General features: G+C 39.4%; 1 protein-coding gene across 3 annotated transcripts in view; it reads right to left on the bottom strand.

The window, feature by feature from the left end:
* Positions 1 to 17357, bottom strand: part of ANKRD28 (ankyrin repeat domain 28) — a 116626-nt gene extending 99269 nt beyond the window's left edge. For 2 of the 3 annotated variants that reach the window (XM_087824925.1, XM_087824927.1), the window contains exon 1: positions 17282 to 17357. In XM_087824925.1, coding sequence (XP_087681051.1) covers positions 17282 to 17308 — 27 coding nt within the window. In that variant the 5' untranslated portion in view covers positions 17309 to 17357. The remainder of the gene's footprint in view (positions 1 to 17281) is intronic. The other variant, XM_087824926.1, reaches the window with a different exon arrangement.
* Positions 17358 to 17723: the final 366 nt, after the last annotated feature.

The raw sequence follows: 17723 nt of genomic DNA, 5'->3' as shown, positions 1-17723 counted from the left end.
AACCAGATGACTTGGGGGTGACTTGGCTAGAGGTGGAAGAGACAACTTTTACATTATATCCTTTGTATTCCTTTTAAATTGTGAACCATGGTTGCCTGTTAAAAATTAAATTAGAAAACCTACACAGATGAATCAGATGCATACCAAAGGTGAGAATTACTTAGAACAGTGATTCATTAAAAAATAAATAAATAACTGAAGTGTATGAAGATAGATTCACTTTACTCTGCCAGTCTTTTCCCCTCCAACTCAAAGGTTGACAGACAAATTAAATTACAAATTTCTGGAGGTGGGGCCTAGAAATCTGTAGTTTTAAATAGTAATTCTAATTCAGAGCCAAGATGTAGAACTACTGTCAGGACATGGTTACTATGTACAAAGCACTGTGCTAGCCAAACTGAGTGGATACAAAAAAAATATTTCCTGTCCTAACAGGCATAAAGCTAATGATCGAGACATAATGCTTTATAAATGAAACATTAATTTGGTCATATTCTAAATCTACCAATTTACAGAAGAAAATAAGGGATAGACGAACATGCTAAAGGACACCAAGAGGATACAATTAGCCAAGCTAGTACAGGGAAAATTCTACAAAACAAATGAATTTCTTTAACAATTTACATAGATTTTTTTTTTTTTTAAGAGAGGGAGATACTGTTACAGACTTAAGAAACCAGTCATATGCAACATTTAAACTTTGTTTAGAATTGAAAAGACATCTGACACAAAGAAAATGTAATGCATACTGAATATGCTGCAAAATACTCCAGAAACACTGAGGAATGATAAAAATGGTGATAATTGTTGAAACTGGACAATCAGTTCACAGGGGCTCATTAATATCTTCTCTGTGTGACAAAGTTTAAGAATTAAATTATATTAAATATTTTTAATTAAATAAAATCAATTATAGTGATATTTCAAAAAAAGAGAGAATGCAATATTAGACTGACGTCTCCCTATGATTCTACTCACACATTATACTATCTTAAACAGAGAAGTTAAAAAAAGTTAAAGTGGTTAGGTCTGACTTAGGTCTAAACTTAATAGCAAAACATAAACCAGCCAATTTATTGAATGTAACACTGGAAATGTAATCTACTCCTTTGAAAAATAATTCAGGTTACTTAAATATCTAAAGGGCAGAATGATAAATCAACTTGATATAATATGATGCAACCATTAAAAATTATAATTAGGAAGGTTATGTACCAATTAGGTGAAGCATGACTGGAATGAAATGAAGTTGAACCTGTATTAGATATGGGAACTCCATATTTAACAATGTGTCCTTGACAAACACACACACATATTTTTTAATCCTCACTTGATATTTTCCCATTGATTTTTAGAGAGAACGGAAGGGATGGAGGAGGGGAAGAGAGAGAGAAACAGCGATGTGAGAGAGACACATCAATTGGTTGCCTCCTTGCACACAACCTGACCAGGACAAAAACTGCAACCAAGGTACATGCCCTTGACCAGGAATCGAACCCGAGACCCTTCCATTCACTCCACTTTCTATTACAAACACTGCAGTAAGACCCTAGGACCCTAAGAAACAACCATATGAAAAGTATTGCTCTCAGACAATTACCAAAAATCTGCTAAGCCCCAGGTATAATTTTTCTGTTTAAATGTGGAGGTAATGCAACTTTTAGAACTGAATGCTAGTTTCAGGGTTGTCTGCTTATCAACATAAACTGCCTACGACAGACTTTACCAAAAAAAAGAAAGGAATGAAAAAGGAAGAGAAAAAAAATGTGCCCATTGTACCCTCTGCTCTACATGTGCTTAGAGGTGCTTTTCAGTTTGTAATGCAGGCCCTTCAAAAGCACCACACACATCTTATTACACTTGAGAAAGGAAAAATAGTTTGTTTCTGTTATGAAGTAGAGAAAAAAATCACCTTGTCTTCTGAGAATCATTCATTTTTAGAGGCAAAGATGTAGGTATTGAACCCTGGGCTGTCTGGCTGATACCACTCTGGGCATTGGATCACTGCGCATAGATCAATGAGTGAGCATACTGACCTTATCACTTCTGCGTTTCTTCTCTTTTCAGTCCTCCATAGAACCATTTTCCCTCTTTTGTTTCTGCTCCTAATCTTTGTCTTTTATTAGATGAAGTCAGATGCAACTAAGTCTGATCTCTGACTTAGGAACGACTGCACAGGCAATTCCTCTCTGGTAGTGACATGAATGGTCATGTTTTAGAGTTACAACAGATCAAGGATTAGCTCTGTTACCCTGGTTAAGTCACTCAATCTCTGTACTTAATAAACTCAACTCCCTTCCCATCTTTCTCCTCCGCTCCAACTGTCCCAGAGTAGCTGCTGGGTCTTTTGTCTTTAAGGACCAATACAGAGGAGCAGAATTAAGGAGATTGGGGGGGGAAACTTTCTAGATTATATCATGGTGCCTCAGGAAGTAAACAAGGGCCAGAAAAGGAGCATGAAGAAGAGGCCAGCGCCCCAAACACTACTCAACCAGAAGAGTTCTGCCTCCGTCATAAGATACTGGTATAAACAACAGGCTTCATTTGGTAAATGGATCTGGTGGCTTTTCAAATACAAATTCTGAAAAATCACCACTGTTGACAATCCCACCTTTCCCCAGTACAAATACATATAACACAAAAACTGCACCTATTTGCCTTAATTATTCCATATGACATGATTTCAAGTGAATCTCCCCTCTGAATATGCATCTATTGCCAGAAATGTGATAATCACACATGGAATAGTCAGAACTGAGGCCTCCTTGCACCAACCACTATCAAGATCAAGCATTTTAGTTCCTCACCTGTCATCCAAAGTCTTAACTATTTTATTTTAGTCAATATTGAAGTTCATTGATATTACTAGGTCTCTTCCTTCCAAGTTTACAGTAGGATTACACCTCCCTACTCACCCAACACCCAAGTCAGGGGTGGTCACATAACTTGCTTTAATCAATTAAATGTGAGCCAAAGTGATGTGACAGAAGCCTTTCAGGGCTGATATGCTGTTCATGAAATTATTCTTCTCATACCACAAGTACAAGCTAACTCTTAATGATTACTGCTTCACCTCTCCTGGAAACAAGTAACTCTTTAAATAATTTATTCTAGGATCTCACCTGAGAGCCACATCCAGCTCTATAATCTTCCTTCTTCCCCTTTCTGAAAAATGGAGCAACCTTTCCCTGTCTCTAGTCTTCAGGCATCTCTCTCCTTAACTCCACAAGCCTGAAAACATAAAAAGTTATTTAGAGAATTCATTTTCAAGTTCCTACAACCGAAAGATATAATTCACTAAGTCAAGAACAAATAACTGCTACTTTTAATCATCTCTAGATTTTATTTCCCTTATTCTGTTACCTCTCACTATTTTGCTTTAATCCAAAGGCTTGCCTTTGATGAACGTGTTTAGTCAGAGGAATCTTTTCCTTCAGATATAGTTAGTATTTGTCTTCCCACACTGGGCTTTTCTCAGTATCCTGTCTATTCATTTACTGTTTAAGGTTTATTCAACATTTACCAAGGACTTACTACGTATAAGACAACTGCTTGGTCTGGGACATGATCTTGGCCTCAAGGAATTTACAGTTAAAAATGTCAACTGGGGAGTTGGGTAGGGGCAGCTGTGGCTAATTTGTAAAGGGCTGGGGTTCTGGTCTCACCCCACCTACAGGGGGAAGAGTCAGTCCCAGACCAACCTTGGGTGTGTAAAGTTTGCTTTCAACATCAGCTGGGGATGCCTCGGCCTGACCTCTGGCCTGACTTCTAATTGCAGGCCTGCACCTCCCAGGAGGTCCGAGAACCAGTGCACCCAGTAGACAGCTTCAGACCACTTTGAAACACCACCCAACCACTTCCACAGCAACACACTCAAGGGGCAGACTCAGTGGGCACCAGAGCCCTGCTGAAGTAAGTCCTGCTCTGTGGGGTGGGCCCCTGCACAGCTGATCTTCCACAGTGGTGGTGGAGGCAGCCAGTCCTCCCAGCAAACTGGCCTGGGGGTAAATCCCTTCCATTGATGTGCCAACAGCAATCAAGGCTCAACCGCAACAGGAGGGTGTACATGACCACATGGGAAGGGGTGTGCAACTGGAGTGCCCAGCTTGGGTGATCAGGGTGCCCTGGACCCTACTGGACACCTACTACAACAGGCCACTCTACCAAGCCTGGAAGACATAATAGCAGCTCTGCCTAATACATAGAAACATAACAGGCTCAGGGAGGCTGCCAAAATGAGGAGACAAAGAAACATGTTCCAAATGAAAGAACAGAACAAAACTTCAGAGAAAGTACCAAACAAAACGGAGACTAGCCATCTATTAGATGCAGAGTCCAAAACACTGGTTATGAGGATACCCAAGGAACTGAGTGAGAACCTCAATAGTGTAAGAAAGAACTCTAATAAGATAATATTTTTTCATAGGATAGTGCCTTTTCCATGATCATCTGCCTACTGTAATCTCTAGAAAATGTTTTTTTACCATTTCCTGCAATTTTGTCATTCTTCCAGATAGAAGTCTCTACTCATGCTTTTTTAGCCATATGGAGTAAAAATTTAACCATCATAAATTCTGCTATACATTTTATACATTAAAGATATACTTTGATTGAAATGAAAAGACAGCACTTTCCATCAAAACTCAAGGAATTTAAATCTTCTAGTCTATGGTAGCCTAACCCAACAAGAGACAAAATCTTAGGTTCAACAATATCTGAGGGACCAATCTCAGAAAGCTATCTGTTAAAAAAATGTTTGGTCTCAAAATCCCTTCACACTTTAGGGAGAGAGAGAGGGAGGGAGGGAGGGAGGGAGGGAGGGAGGGAGGGAGGTCAATTGGTTGCCTCCAGCATCAGCCCTGACCAGGGCAGGGGATGGAACCTGCAACCCAGGTAAGTGCCCTAGACTGGGAATTGAACCCAAGATCTTTTGTTTGGTGCACCGGCTGATGCTCTAACCACTAAGCCCACCAGCCAGGGCACCCCTTACCACTTTTAAATTATTGAGGACTCTAAAGAGTTTTGTTTATGGGGGTTATTTATTTTGATGTCTACTATATTCAAAATTAAAACTGAGAAATTATTTAAATATTTAATTTACTTAATGTTACATATCAATATAAATAACTTTATGAGAAGAGTGACACTGTTTTACATTTGTACAAAGCTCTATAAAGTCTGGCTAAATAGAAGGTTCAGCTAGAGTAACACAGCCGTGTCTGTATTCAATCCGCTATGATAAGTTTTCCTGCTTCAAGTACAAGAAAATCTGTAACTCACAACTACAGAAAATGGTGCCTATTATAAAAGCCTTTTCAAATAATCATGGATATTCTCTGACACTACATCAAAACTCGACAAGTAGTCTCTCTTAAAGGTTGGTTGCAATGTGCAATATGAAACTAAATCAATGAACTTTTCTCATACTTTTTCACACTGAAATTCAAGCACTTCTTATATATCTTTTACCCATGTGTGATTTTATAACATTATAATCAGTCATTTGGAAAATGCTGGTTCACCAAGATATCAAAGTATTGATTGTGGTAGGTAAAAATGTTATTTTGCATTGTAGTATTTAGAAAGCATGTGGCATAATTATATGCCTAAATTCCTTGTTACTTTTTTTGGTGCTAGGCAAAAATGTGGCCCTTACTCTCTGGAAAATTTTAAGTTCTAGACTAAATAGGTAAAGTCCCTCACAGTTGCAATTCTAACTTCCATCAGTTCAATGAAACACTATGTTAAACTCTTGAAAATGGTCGAGTTTAATGACTTTTTAATGAATAATGAAAAAAGATCTCCTGCACTCCTAAAGGCAACTGTAGGCAATAAATGAGAGTAGTACAGAAACAAGGCCATCCTCTACAGAAGTACCTCAAAGGAAAAAACATCCATGACAAGTTGACAATCACAAGGATTGTTTACAACAGAATCTGGCAAGACTGGGGGGAAGAAACTTTTTTCCTTTCATTTTATACTTCTGTGAAAACTGGTAGCAAAAACCTGGAATAAATAAGTTTTCTGCTCTTCAATTTTTCCTAAGAAGCAAAACACCCTCCCCCACACACACACATTCTTTCTATGATTCAAAAAAATTGTGAGTACCAAATAAAACGATCAAACACTTCTCTGTCATATCAAAACTACCGAAAGGTACTGCTTATGTATGACCAGCCTTTAAGAAGAAAAACCTTTTTAAAAAGGTCAGCTGCCAAAAGATGTTTAAATCTCAATATGCATCCCACCCCACCGCATACACAAACAGTGAGCAATCTGTTCATCCTATGACAGTGGTTCTCAAACTTTTGTTTCACAAACGTCACAGATAGCTCCATGGCTCCCATTCTACAAATGATGTATAACTCTATAAATATTTTATGCCTGCAAGGGAGTAGCTACTACTTGGATATAAACAGCTTTTAATTGCCCAAAAGAACAAAGAGGAAGGAGTTTTAGAGAAAAAAGTAGATTCACCTTCCTCTCAGAGCCTGCCATCTCTAAAACAGCTTCAGAATCCAGACTTTCAAAGTCCTTTCCTCAAGGTTCACACTTGACGACAGAACTCTGCATAAAATGTTCCAATGATTGTGAGGTTCAAATCCCAAAGCATAGAACCCAAGGTACTCTAGGAATTAGCCCCTACATACTTCACCCCAGCCTCGTCTCCTGCCATCCCTTTTCAACCCTCACTCAACTATTACCATGTATAAGATCATAAGGCATATGATCCCCAACTAAAGAGGAGAGGGGGCTCACTAACTCTAACATGTATTCTTCAGGAGACAGAGATGAAAAAAGAAGTGACACCAAATAATAACAAATCTACATAAAAAAATAAAGAACACTGGCAAAGGTAATTACAGGCAAAGGAAAAATTACAATATAAATGACAGTATAAATGTATTTTTCACTTTTTTTTCTCTTGGTTTAAAAGGAAACTGCTTAAAACAATTATAAAGTTGTTAGGCATATATATAACATATAAAGATGTAATACATATAACAATAATAGCAAAAAAGGGAGGAGAGAATAGAGCTACAGTGGAGGAAGGAAATGACACCAGATGGTAACCGAAATTCACAAGAAAAAATAAAAGTATCAGAAATGGTAAATATGTTCGTTAATATAAAAGACTATGAATATTTTTCTTCTTTTCCTCTTTAAAAGATACATTGTTTAAAACACTATATTGCTAGGTTTATCACATAAATGTACATAATATATATGATAATAAGAGCACAAAGGAGAGAGGGGGGAATGGAGCTATACTGGAGCATTATTGGCATTAAACTCAAGTAGACTGTGATAAATTCAGATGTATACTGGAATCCCAAGAACAAACACTAAGAAAAATATAATTTAAAAAAATATAATTTAAAAAAATTAAATCTGTAAAAAGAAAACACAAAAAGTGACAGAGGAACAGCAACAAAAAAGACATGAGGTATATAGAAAACAGCAAATGAGAGATGCAAATTCAACCTCATCACAGGAGAGGATTAAAAGCTCCATAACAAGGATTCAGTGTTGATGCCATAGTTTGCTGTTACAATCCCTGAAAAGCCAGGTGTTGTTAACCTTCAAGATCAACTAACTCCACTTCTCCAGGACGTGGCTGCTGCTTGCCTGGTTGTCGACGGTGCTCCCAGGGATATCTCCCTCTCTCATGACCCAATCCGACTGCACTGCACCCGCACAGCATGTAAGCTTTGGAAAGGGGGGAGCCTCTCACCATTCAGAGGACTGCCCAACACAGAAGCCTCTGTCTGCCCCCCCACACACAATCTTTTAAAGTTCTGTTTGAACTGCCTGGTTTATCTTTATTAATTTATACTAGTAAGAATACTACTAAAGGTAGAAGGAGGTCTTTTCTTACTTTCACCATTCCTAATCCAAAAGTTCCCTCAAAAGGAAAAGGGGAAGAGAAAATGGAATCAATAAGATAATCCTTAAAAAACAAAAAACAAAAACTTTAGTTAACTGCAGGAAAAGTTTAATAATATAATCTGCATGAAGACTAAGAATTGCAGTTCTCCTAAATAAAGTATTTGATTTTTTCTTGGTGGTAGAGATTAAGAAAAACAAGCTTAAGCAAAATACATGCATGTAACACAAATCTACCAAAAATATAGTTTTTGTTCCTCTAAAAATATTTTATAGACTATGTATGGCTTTTGGCTGCTAAGGATGAGAGAAAACAATATTACAGGAGGGACATATATAAAATCCCATTAAAATAAGGGCCCCCAACCTGGCCGGGCCTGGCTCAGCAGTTGAGCGTTGACCTAGGATCCAGGCGATAGGGGTTCGATTCCCGGTCAGGGCACATGCCCGGGTTGCGGGCTTCATCAATGACTCTCTCATCATTGATGTTTCTGTCTTTCTGTCTCTCTGTCTCTCTCTCTCTCCTTTCCTCTCTCTGAAATCAATAAAGATATATTTAAAATAACTAACTAACTAACTAACTAACTAACTAAATAAGGGCCCCAACTCTATGGTCTCAAAGCACAAGTAAGATAATTGCCTTTATCCCATACTAGAAGGAAGAGACCCTGTTTTATATTAAGATGTATCCCAGTATCAAGGACCAGCTGCTGGTATTTGTATAAGCATACAAATTCACTTAATAAGTACAAAGAAAACACAGTATTTACATATAAGGTCTAGAAATCAACAGCTGGAGACTAACCTACAAAACAAAGGCAATGGATCCCAAATCAAAATTTGAATAACCTAAGGAGTTATAATGATTAAAGAAACAGTGGATGTTATAATAGATAAATCCCATAACTGCGGCATAACATAATAGCTTATTCTTATTTCATGCTCACATGAAGTCTAAAAACCCATGTCAATGATCACTTGGGTGCATGAGGAGATTGGAGGTGACCCAAGCTGACAGACGTTCAGCTCTCTTGAACCTATCATTTCCAAAGCTGCTCTGGCAGACCATCCCCAAATAGCAGGTGAAGAAAAAGGGCATTGTGCAAGGGAAGTTCGTACTGGTCAGGCCTAAAGAAACAACACGTCTCTGCTTGCTTTCCCATGACCAGACCTCAATCATGTGGCCCAAATGCAAGAGGGGCCGGCAAATAAATATATAAGTGAGTTGGTATCTGAGAAAAAAGCTTGGTGAAGAGCAAGCCAGTCTTTCCCAGAGGTTTTAAAATACAGATTCTGGGGCATTATCCCAGGTGATCCTCATTCAGATCTAACAGGATTCCCAAATTTTGTACTTAAGCTAGCCAAGTGATTCTGATGTATTATGCCCAAGTTAGGAACTACTGGCTTAGGAAGAGCTTGGGACAAACAGAAAAGAGTATTTCCATGGGAAAAACTCTTCGCTCCCTGCCGTGAGGGTCTCCCAGGGCTCTCTTCCTTTCCTTCCTCCGCCCACCTCAGTCTCCACTGTCCTTCCCTTGGCCACGAGCTGCTCTCAGTGCCTGAGCAACCTCATACACTTCAATGGCCACTAAAAACACCTTCCTGTGAGCCCAGTCACACCTTAACTGCTTACTATATGCTTTTCCACTTAAATGTCCCACTAGGACCTTAATATAGCCAGATCCCAATTCATCTTAGCCTCAAACCAGCTCCTCCTTCTTGCATGCCCAATCCACCTAGGCCCTATAGTTAAAACCCTAGGAGTCACTGATAATTAAAAGCCTTTGTGCCTCAAAAAATACCATCAAGAAAGTAGAAAGACAACCTACAGAATGGGAGAAAATTTTTGCAAATCACATATCTGATAAGGGACTTGTATCTAAAATATATAAAGAACTCCTACAACTAAATAATAAAAAGACAAGTAGCCCAATTAAAAAATAAAGGGCCCAGCTGGACGTGGCTCAGCGGCTGAACATCAACCTAGGATCCAGGAGAGGGTGGTTCGATTCCCAGTCAGGGCACATGCCTGGGTTGTGGGCTCGATCCCCAGTAGGGGGCATGCAGGAGGCAGCTGATCAATGACTCTCTCATCATTGATGTTTCTATCTCTCTCTCTCTCTCTGAAATCAATAAAGATATATTAAAAAAAAAAAATGGGCAAAGGATCTGATAAAAAGATAATCAACATCATTAGCCATCAGGGAAACGCAAATCAAAACCACAAGGAGAGCCCTGGTCTGCATGGTTCAGTGGTTAAGAGTGTCAGCCTGCGTATCAAAGGATCGTGGGTTAGGTTCCCAGTCAAGGTCACATACCTGGGTCACAGGTTTGATCCCTGGCCCTGGTTGAAGTGTGTATGGGAGGCAACCAACTGATGGGTCTCTCTCACACAGATGTTTCTCTCTCTCCTCCACCCCTCTCTGTCTCTCCCTTCCCCCTCCTCTCTCCCTTCCCCCTCCTTTCCACTCTTCCTGAAAATCAATGAAAAAATATCCTTGGGCAAGAATTTAAAAATCAACAACCACAAGGAGATATCACTTCACACACACTAGGGTGACTATAATCAAATGTTTTAAAAACACAGATGATAATAATAAGTGTTACTGAGAATGAGGAGAAATCAAGAGCCCTCATACATTGCTGGTGGGAATGCAAAATGGGCAGCCACTCTAGAAAACGAACTGGCAGTGCCTTAAAAAGCTAAATACAGACTTACCATTGACCCAGCTAGTCCACACAAAAACTTTGACACAAATGTTCAGAGTAGCATTATTCACACTAGCCCCAAGGTGGACATAACCCATATGTCCATCAGACGTTGAGTGGATATATAAAATGTGATATACGATAAAATAGAAGTATTATATCAGCAATAATAATATTGATGCATGCTATAATATAATGAACCTTCAAAACACGCTAAGTGAAATAGGCAAACATATAGAGACTAAAGGTAAGTTAGCAGTTGTCTAGGGCTAGGGAGGAAGTGAGATTTAGGGGTAGGAGGTTTCTTTTTGTAGTGATAGCTTGTTCCAAAATTGATTGCGGGGACAGGTCTGTGAGCATACTAGAAATCATGGAACTGTACAATTTAAATTGGTATGTGAATTGTATCTCAGAAAAGCTGTATAAAAAAGAAAAAGCTATCAAACCTTTTAATCCAGAAACTGATGTGAGAGAAAAGGCTGCCTCTCCAGACTTATACTTCCTAGTGTAAGACAAAGTTTGTGGGGGTTTTGGAGTACCTTAGATAACAGAAAATAAAGTTAAATGTAGTACTCAATGGTAATAACTCTCATCTAGGTTTCTGGAACAAGTATTTGTTTCAGAAGCAACTGCTTCCTGATTTACCTTTTAAAATATTTTATTTGTCCTGTGCTGCATATTGCCTGTGGCTTTATATTCTGAAGAGTAAAAAAGAAACACCTTTAAGTTTATAATAAAATTTAAATGGTAAACCATCACTAATGAAAAGTTTGAACCTAAATTTATTAGGCAAAAGTAAACTTTATTCACTAAAGTTGTGGAGGCAGCAGTTCTATCCAGACTGCTTTGTATGCCAATCGGTATACACACAGAGAATGCTGGTAACTTTTTAAAAATAATCAGTTATCCTATAAGGCAGGTGGATGAATCACCTAATAGTGTAATAACTGGGGTTGGGGAGTAGGAGTGGAAATTAAATCTAAAGTACTTGAAACTTCAGTCATTGTATATAATGCATAACACACCAAAACATTATTGTATACAATGTATGTAATATATAACACATTAAATCATTATTGGTTTAAGTAACTGGAGATTTCACTCATTTTGCTTTAAATTAGAAGTACTGCTGTGTGATTGGTTTGATGTGAACTGTCTATGAGATGCATTCCTCAGAACAAAAAAAATGAATCCTAAACTATTTTCTTCAGGCACAGAACATTTCCAGGAGCATCTCACTCCAGTCCAGGGAGAGTGCATTCACTGAATATAAATTTTATGTTAGACTAGAAAAAGAAACTGAAATAATACAAAATGCAGGTAAACCTAATATGACCCAAATCTAACTACCTGCATTATTTGCTTTTTTTTTTTAAAACCACCATAACCAATGTTTAATTGAATTTCATGTTTAATTTACCCTAGTGGAACTATGAAACAAAAAAAAACCCTATCAATTGTCACATGAATACAAGACATTCTTAACTGTACACACAAGTGAGCCATTAATATAGCTACAAGGATCCTTTAAAGATGTATTCATTCCCATTCAAACTCTCTCTTAGTACTTAGTACTTAATGTACTCAGTTTGTGCTAAAATGTTTTACATACATTCTGAATTACAGCAGTACTCATTTCTCATTTATAATCTACTCTTCTAAAACCTATAGTACTTATTTAACCTTTGGGTGTCATGGGCCCCCTAGAAAATCTAATAAAATTTATAAACCCTCTTGAGAAAAGTACATATATGCACATTCCTCCTAATTCCTTTCAAAGACCCTAGGTTAAGAAAGCCCAGCTATGACTTCCCATCACCTACAAATCAAGTCCAAACCTCTTAGCCTTGCATTCAAAGCACTTCATAACGTAGTCACTTTTAATTTAGCTAATCTCCTATCCTTTCCAAATACACACACCAATCAGGTCTATCTCTTTGCTACCCCACCACAGATATACCATCCTCTCTAGCTGGCCTTTATAGTTCCCCCTGTTGTTTTCCTGCACCAACTATTTGCTTTCAAATCTTTCCTGTGAATCTAAAACACTTCCTTTGCCATGAAGGGTTGCCCTCCGCCTACAATCAGATCACCTGATCCTCTGTGAATTCTGAAACATGCAATTTGTATCTCAAGGAGCTCTCCACGCTCTACACTGTATCTTACAAGGTCTCCAAAAAATAAATTTATTAAATATAATAAATAAATCAGGAAACATAGGGGCATATTTTTTAAACTGTGTTAATTTCCAAGTAATAAGCTCCAAGTGTTTTTTCTTCAACCTCTATACGCCTTTTCACGCAAAGTACCTCAGGCACTGGGCCCTTACATACATATTCTCTCTTTCTCCAGCCAGTAAGGCTTTAAGGGCAGAGATGGGAAACTACTGCACCCTTGTGTCCTCTACAGTCTCCACCACAAACCAAGGGGCACTTGAGAGAGAATGGTACTTTTAAGGGCAGAGATGGGAAACTACTGCACCCTCGTGTCCTCTACGGTCTCCACCACAAACCAAGGGGCACTCGATTGAGGATGGTGCTTGGACATACGAGCATCAGCATTTTTCAGGCATTTCATACATTCAGTGTCCCCAATTCTAAGATTTTTTTCAAGGACCATCTTTTTTTTTTCCTACCAAAAATCAAAGAATATTCTACCCTTAGTGAATACTTGGTTAAGAACTTACTAACTATCCAAAACAGTGAAGTTATTCTCACCCACCCAATATCTACTGATTGACATATGCCAACCCTGTTAAAACCAACCAACCACGTGCTTCAACACATCAAGAATCCTTACACACTGACCGTTAACCCAGATGGGAGCACAAAGACGGCTCCCACATAAAACAACACCCGTGTAAAAGCTATTATCATTTAGCACTCCTGCAAACAAAGTTTAACTTCACCTAGAAAATAAACTCAGAAAATAGAAGCAAACATCCCAGGTTATATGTGCACACTACAGGTGGCAGTAACACAGCATAAAAGTGTAAAAACTTTTTTTAGAAACATGATATAAAAGTTTATGACCAACTGATTCATGCTACAACATGGTGAACCTTGAAAATATTATGCTAAGTGAAATAAGTCATTCACCGAAGACCACATATTCTATGATTCCATGTATATGAAATATCCAGAGTAGGCAAATTCACAGACAGAAAGTAGACTAGTGGCTTCCAGGGCCTAGGGGGAAGGGGAAATAAGGAATGACTGTTAATAGCTTTTTGGAGTGATAAAAATGTTCTGGAATTAAATAGTGGTAATGGTTACAGAACTTCGTGAATATATTATAAACTACTGAATTGTACACTTCAAAAGAGTGAATTTTATGGTACATAAGTTATCTCAATTTTTAAAAGTTTATGACCATTTGGGCTATTGTATCTCAAAGAAAACTATTTTTTAATAGGAATCTTATTTTGTAGTTTGTTTTCCCAAACTGATCTAAACTAGTAGTTACAAAATGGTCCTCTACTAGTCCCCTTTAAAAATCACATCTTTAAATTTTCATTAATGGAAACTACCAACTTGCCAACATTTATAAATAGATTTTTCATAAGAATCTCAAATTCTGGCTTCCCCCAAAAAACTGGAGTTCTAAAAATACTAAGCACATCTGCACAACTGTGGCTCAGAGCCGAGCAGCAACTAACACACCTGCTCCTATCTGCCATAATCTCTATCACTCCTTATTGTCTTCCAGATACTGATGTCTCAAGTTAGTTCCGATTTAGCTTCCCAGTTGTGAGTCTGTTACCCTTGATTTAAACAAAGACCACCCTACCTTTCTTCTTAGGGTATACAATGAATCACTACTGATAAAATGCAATCATGAAATTGGTCAAAAGGTACCAATTTCCAGCTATAAGGTAAATAAGTTCTGGAGGTCTAATGTACAGCACGGTGACATACTGTAATATAAATACATATTTATATGTTATCTCCACACACACAAAAAGGTGGTAATTATGTGAGGGAACAGAGGTGTTAACTGATCTTACATGTTATAAACTTACATGCCAATAATATCTCAATAAGGTTGGAAAATAAAATTTAAAAATTTCATGCAAAGACAAAAGTCTTGCAAGTGGTACTTGTTGAATAAAACCCAGCAAGTGTTAAAAATTCATGATACATAAACACTTTAATGAGAAGAAAAAATCAAGAATAAAGTTTATGTTTCTACCACAAACAGAAAACAATCTGCATTTCATTTACAATTAAAAATTATTTTCACTTACTAACAGAAAATAGTACAGTATCTTCTTATTCCCATGTTAGGTGTTGGCACAAAAGGAGGGATGCTGTCTTATTCAGATTACTGACTGGGTATGAAAGCAAATTGCTTTATTTACTCAGATTTTATGGTTTAAAACATCTAGAACCTCCCACCCCCATGCTTATGTGCACAAAGAGAAACAACCCCTACCAACTTATAGCTTCTATGTATTAGATCATATTAGCTAGAAGAAAACAAAAAACAAGAGGAAGATGAAAATAACATAGAAAAGTAAGTTCTACTACTTCCTATCTCAAGTATAAATGAGGATCAAGCTAAATGCTGTGTCAAGGACTTTCCAGCTTTGTCATTCTGTGTACTTCAGAGATCTCCTTTCCTCTAAATAAAATAATTCATCTGGCTGAACTGCTATTCCTATAGATGGGAAATGTTAAAATAGTATTTGCAGTCCATTTTATTTTTACCATCACTTCTAACATATCAACATACAAGATGACTTCTAAAAGCTATTCCCTTTAAACCAGGCAAAACCAAACTCATTTCTCAAAGTCTCCCAAGAGACCAGATGAACCAATTAATTAGTAGAGGTAAACTTCAATGTTGGTCCCCCTCTGAGCCATGCCACTTCATTAACTTGTTCAAGGATCCTCAAGTTTACAAATGACATTTCACACATCACTACCACTGAGTATTAACAGATATTATGTAAAACTGGAGTAGCATCACAATTTCTTCATAATTGCAATTTCTAAGTACACAAATGCAAAGGTGCAACTGGATTTTATGTCTGACTGAAAACACAATCCTGTTTACGTTTAAACCTGATGGTGAATAAAATGGGATGCTCTCATAAAAGTTCACCAAATTTCTAGTGCATGCAATGATCCAAACTTTTTCAAAAGTGTAAGACTAGAAACAAAATAAAAATCAGTTATTACCTCAACTATAACTTATGGAAGCACAAAGTAGAATTACGATTGGTAAAGATTAGTGGAGAACCTAGATTTTAAGTTTCACACCATCAAGAGTATAAAGTGAGTTAACTGTAAAGGGATTGGTTTATGCTTTAACTGTGGTTTATCTTTTATTCTTTAACAGTGCTGTCCCACAGAATTTTTTGATGATATAAATCAAAATTCTGTATCTGTGCTGTCCAATACACAGTCAGCTGTCACATGTGGCTACTGAGCACTTGAAATGCAGCTAGAACTGAGGAACTCAATTTTTTATTTTATTTAATTTTAATTAATTTAAGTTGCCACGTGTGGCTATCCTACTGGACAATGCAGCTGTATAATTTGAAATGCAATGTATAAACTTGACTAAACAGTAAAGTTTTTCAAAGTATCCCATCCTGATGATGTTAATATCAGTAAAACCTTCCTGACACTAAATTATACATAAGTTCAGTCATCAGTCTAAGCATGAAAAAAGGTCACTTACGATTGCCTAAATATGAAATGAGATTCACTTATGAAACAAGAATTCTTAGATTTACAACTTAAGGTACAACACTCACAAAGAGATAACATTAAAAATACATCTCAAGTTTCCCCATTGTTTTTGCAAAAGGGGTAAAAACTTTCGGAATAGTTTCCCAATGCATCCAAGTTATTTTCAATATGTTCAATATTTTCTGTCCAGAAAAACAAACGGTAAAAATAAATTTTCAGCACTAATAAGTCTGCTGCGACTCGTTAAATTTCACGTTAATTTCCCTTTTCCTCAAAGGAGAGATGCAAATGTTTGGAAACCTCTGCATGGCCTTATTACCCATCTTCCCATGTTTTCAGGTGTACAAATCCTTCTCATAGTTACGATTTCGTTGCTAGACACAAAGTATTGTTTCAGTCCAAGAGAGACACTACTCTTTTCGGCACTTGAGATATTCTTTGACCAGCTCTTCCCAAGTCAAGAAAAGTAACCAAGATGGTGCACAAGACGTCAAAAGAAAAGCCTCGGAACTTGCACGCTGAATAAGCAGAATCAACCGCCTCTGACCCGGAGAGAGTGAGCCTCGAACTATCCGGCGAAGCAAACAGGCGAGCAAGGTCGTGACCCCAGGTCACGGCCGCCAGCACCGCTCCCGCCCGGCAGCGGGAAGCCACCTGTTAGGCCCGAGCCTCACCTGGCAGGAAGGCGCAAACCCGGCAGCGCGCTTGACGTGGACGCCCGAGCGGCGAGCGTGGGACCCGCCCCTCTCCGGGCGGCGGCGAGCCCCCCAGCGGCACGTGGGCTTCACCCGGCCGGGGCTCCGCTGACAGGAGGGTCGCCCGCGGCCCCCAGCCCGGCGCCCCACGCCCGCCGCCGAGGCTGCACCCAGCCTCCCTCGCAGCCACCCCGCCGAGAGGGCGCCCAGGCGGCCCACACCGCTGGCCCGCCAGCCCCCCCTTCCTTCCTCCCGGGTCGGCGCGATCCCGCCCCGCCGCCCCTCACCTACCTGGTCACGGAGTTTGAGGAACGCCATGGCGGTCTCCGCCGCCGCCGCCCGGCCCACCGCTCCCGCCCCAGTAGCCTCGGCCGCTGCCCGGGGCCGGCGGGTCGGCGGCCGGCTGCGCTCCGGGGTCCGCGGGAGGGGGCGGCACCGCCTCCTGAGCCGCCTGCCGCCGCTACCGAGAGGTGAGGATCCCGGCCGGTCCCGCCTCCTCCGCTGAGGACTCCCCGCCCTCTTCCTTCCTTTCTTTCTCTTGCCCTAAGCTGCCTGCACACGCAGCCGCCGCCGCAGCCGCCGCCTCCTCACGCCCCCTTCCCGAAATACCCTGGCAGCCCCCGCGCCGCGCCGTTCCAGCCCGCGGCAGCGGCGGCATCCAAACTCCACTCCACAATATTCCCACCACCGCCCGCCGCGATTGGCGGCCGCGCGGGGGAGAGGCCAGAGTAAG

The sequence above is a fragment of the Miniopterus natalensis genome, chromosome 15, assembly GCF_054644295.1.
Source record: "Miniopterus natalensis isolate mMinNat1 chromosome 15, mMinNat1.hap1, whole genome shotgun sequence".
Taxonomy (NCBI): Eukaryota; Metazoa; Chordata; class Mammalia; order Chiroptera; family Miniopteridae; genus Miniopterus; species Miniopterus natalensis.
The sequence above is the reverse complement of the archived record's forward strand: the minus strand, read 5'-3'. Positions and strand labels throughout refer to the sequence as shown.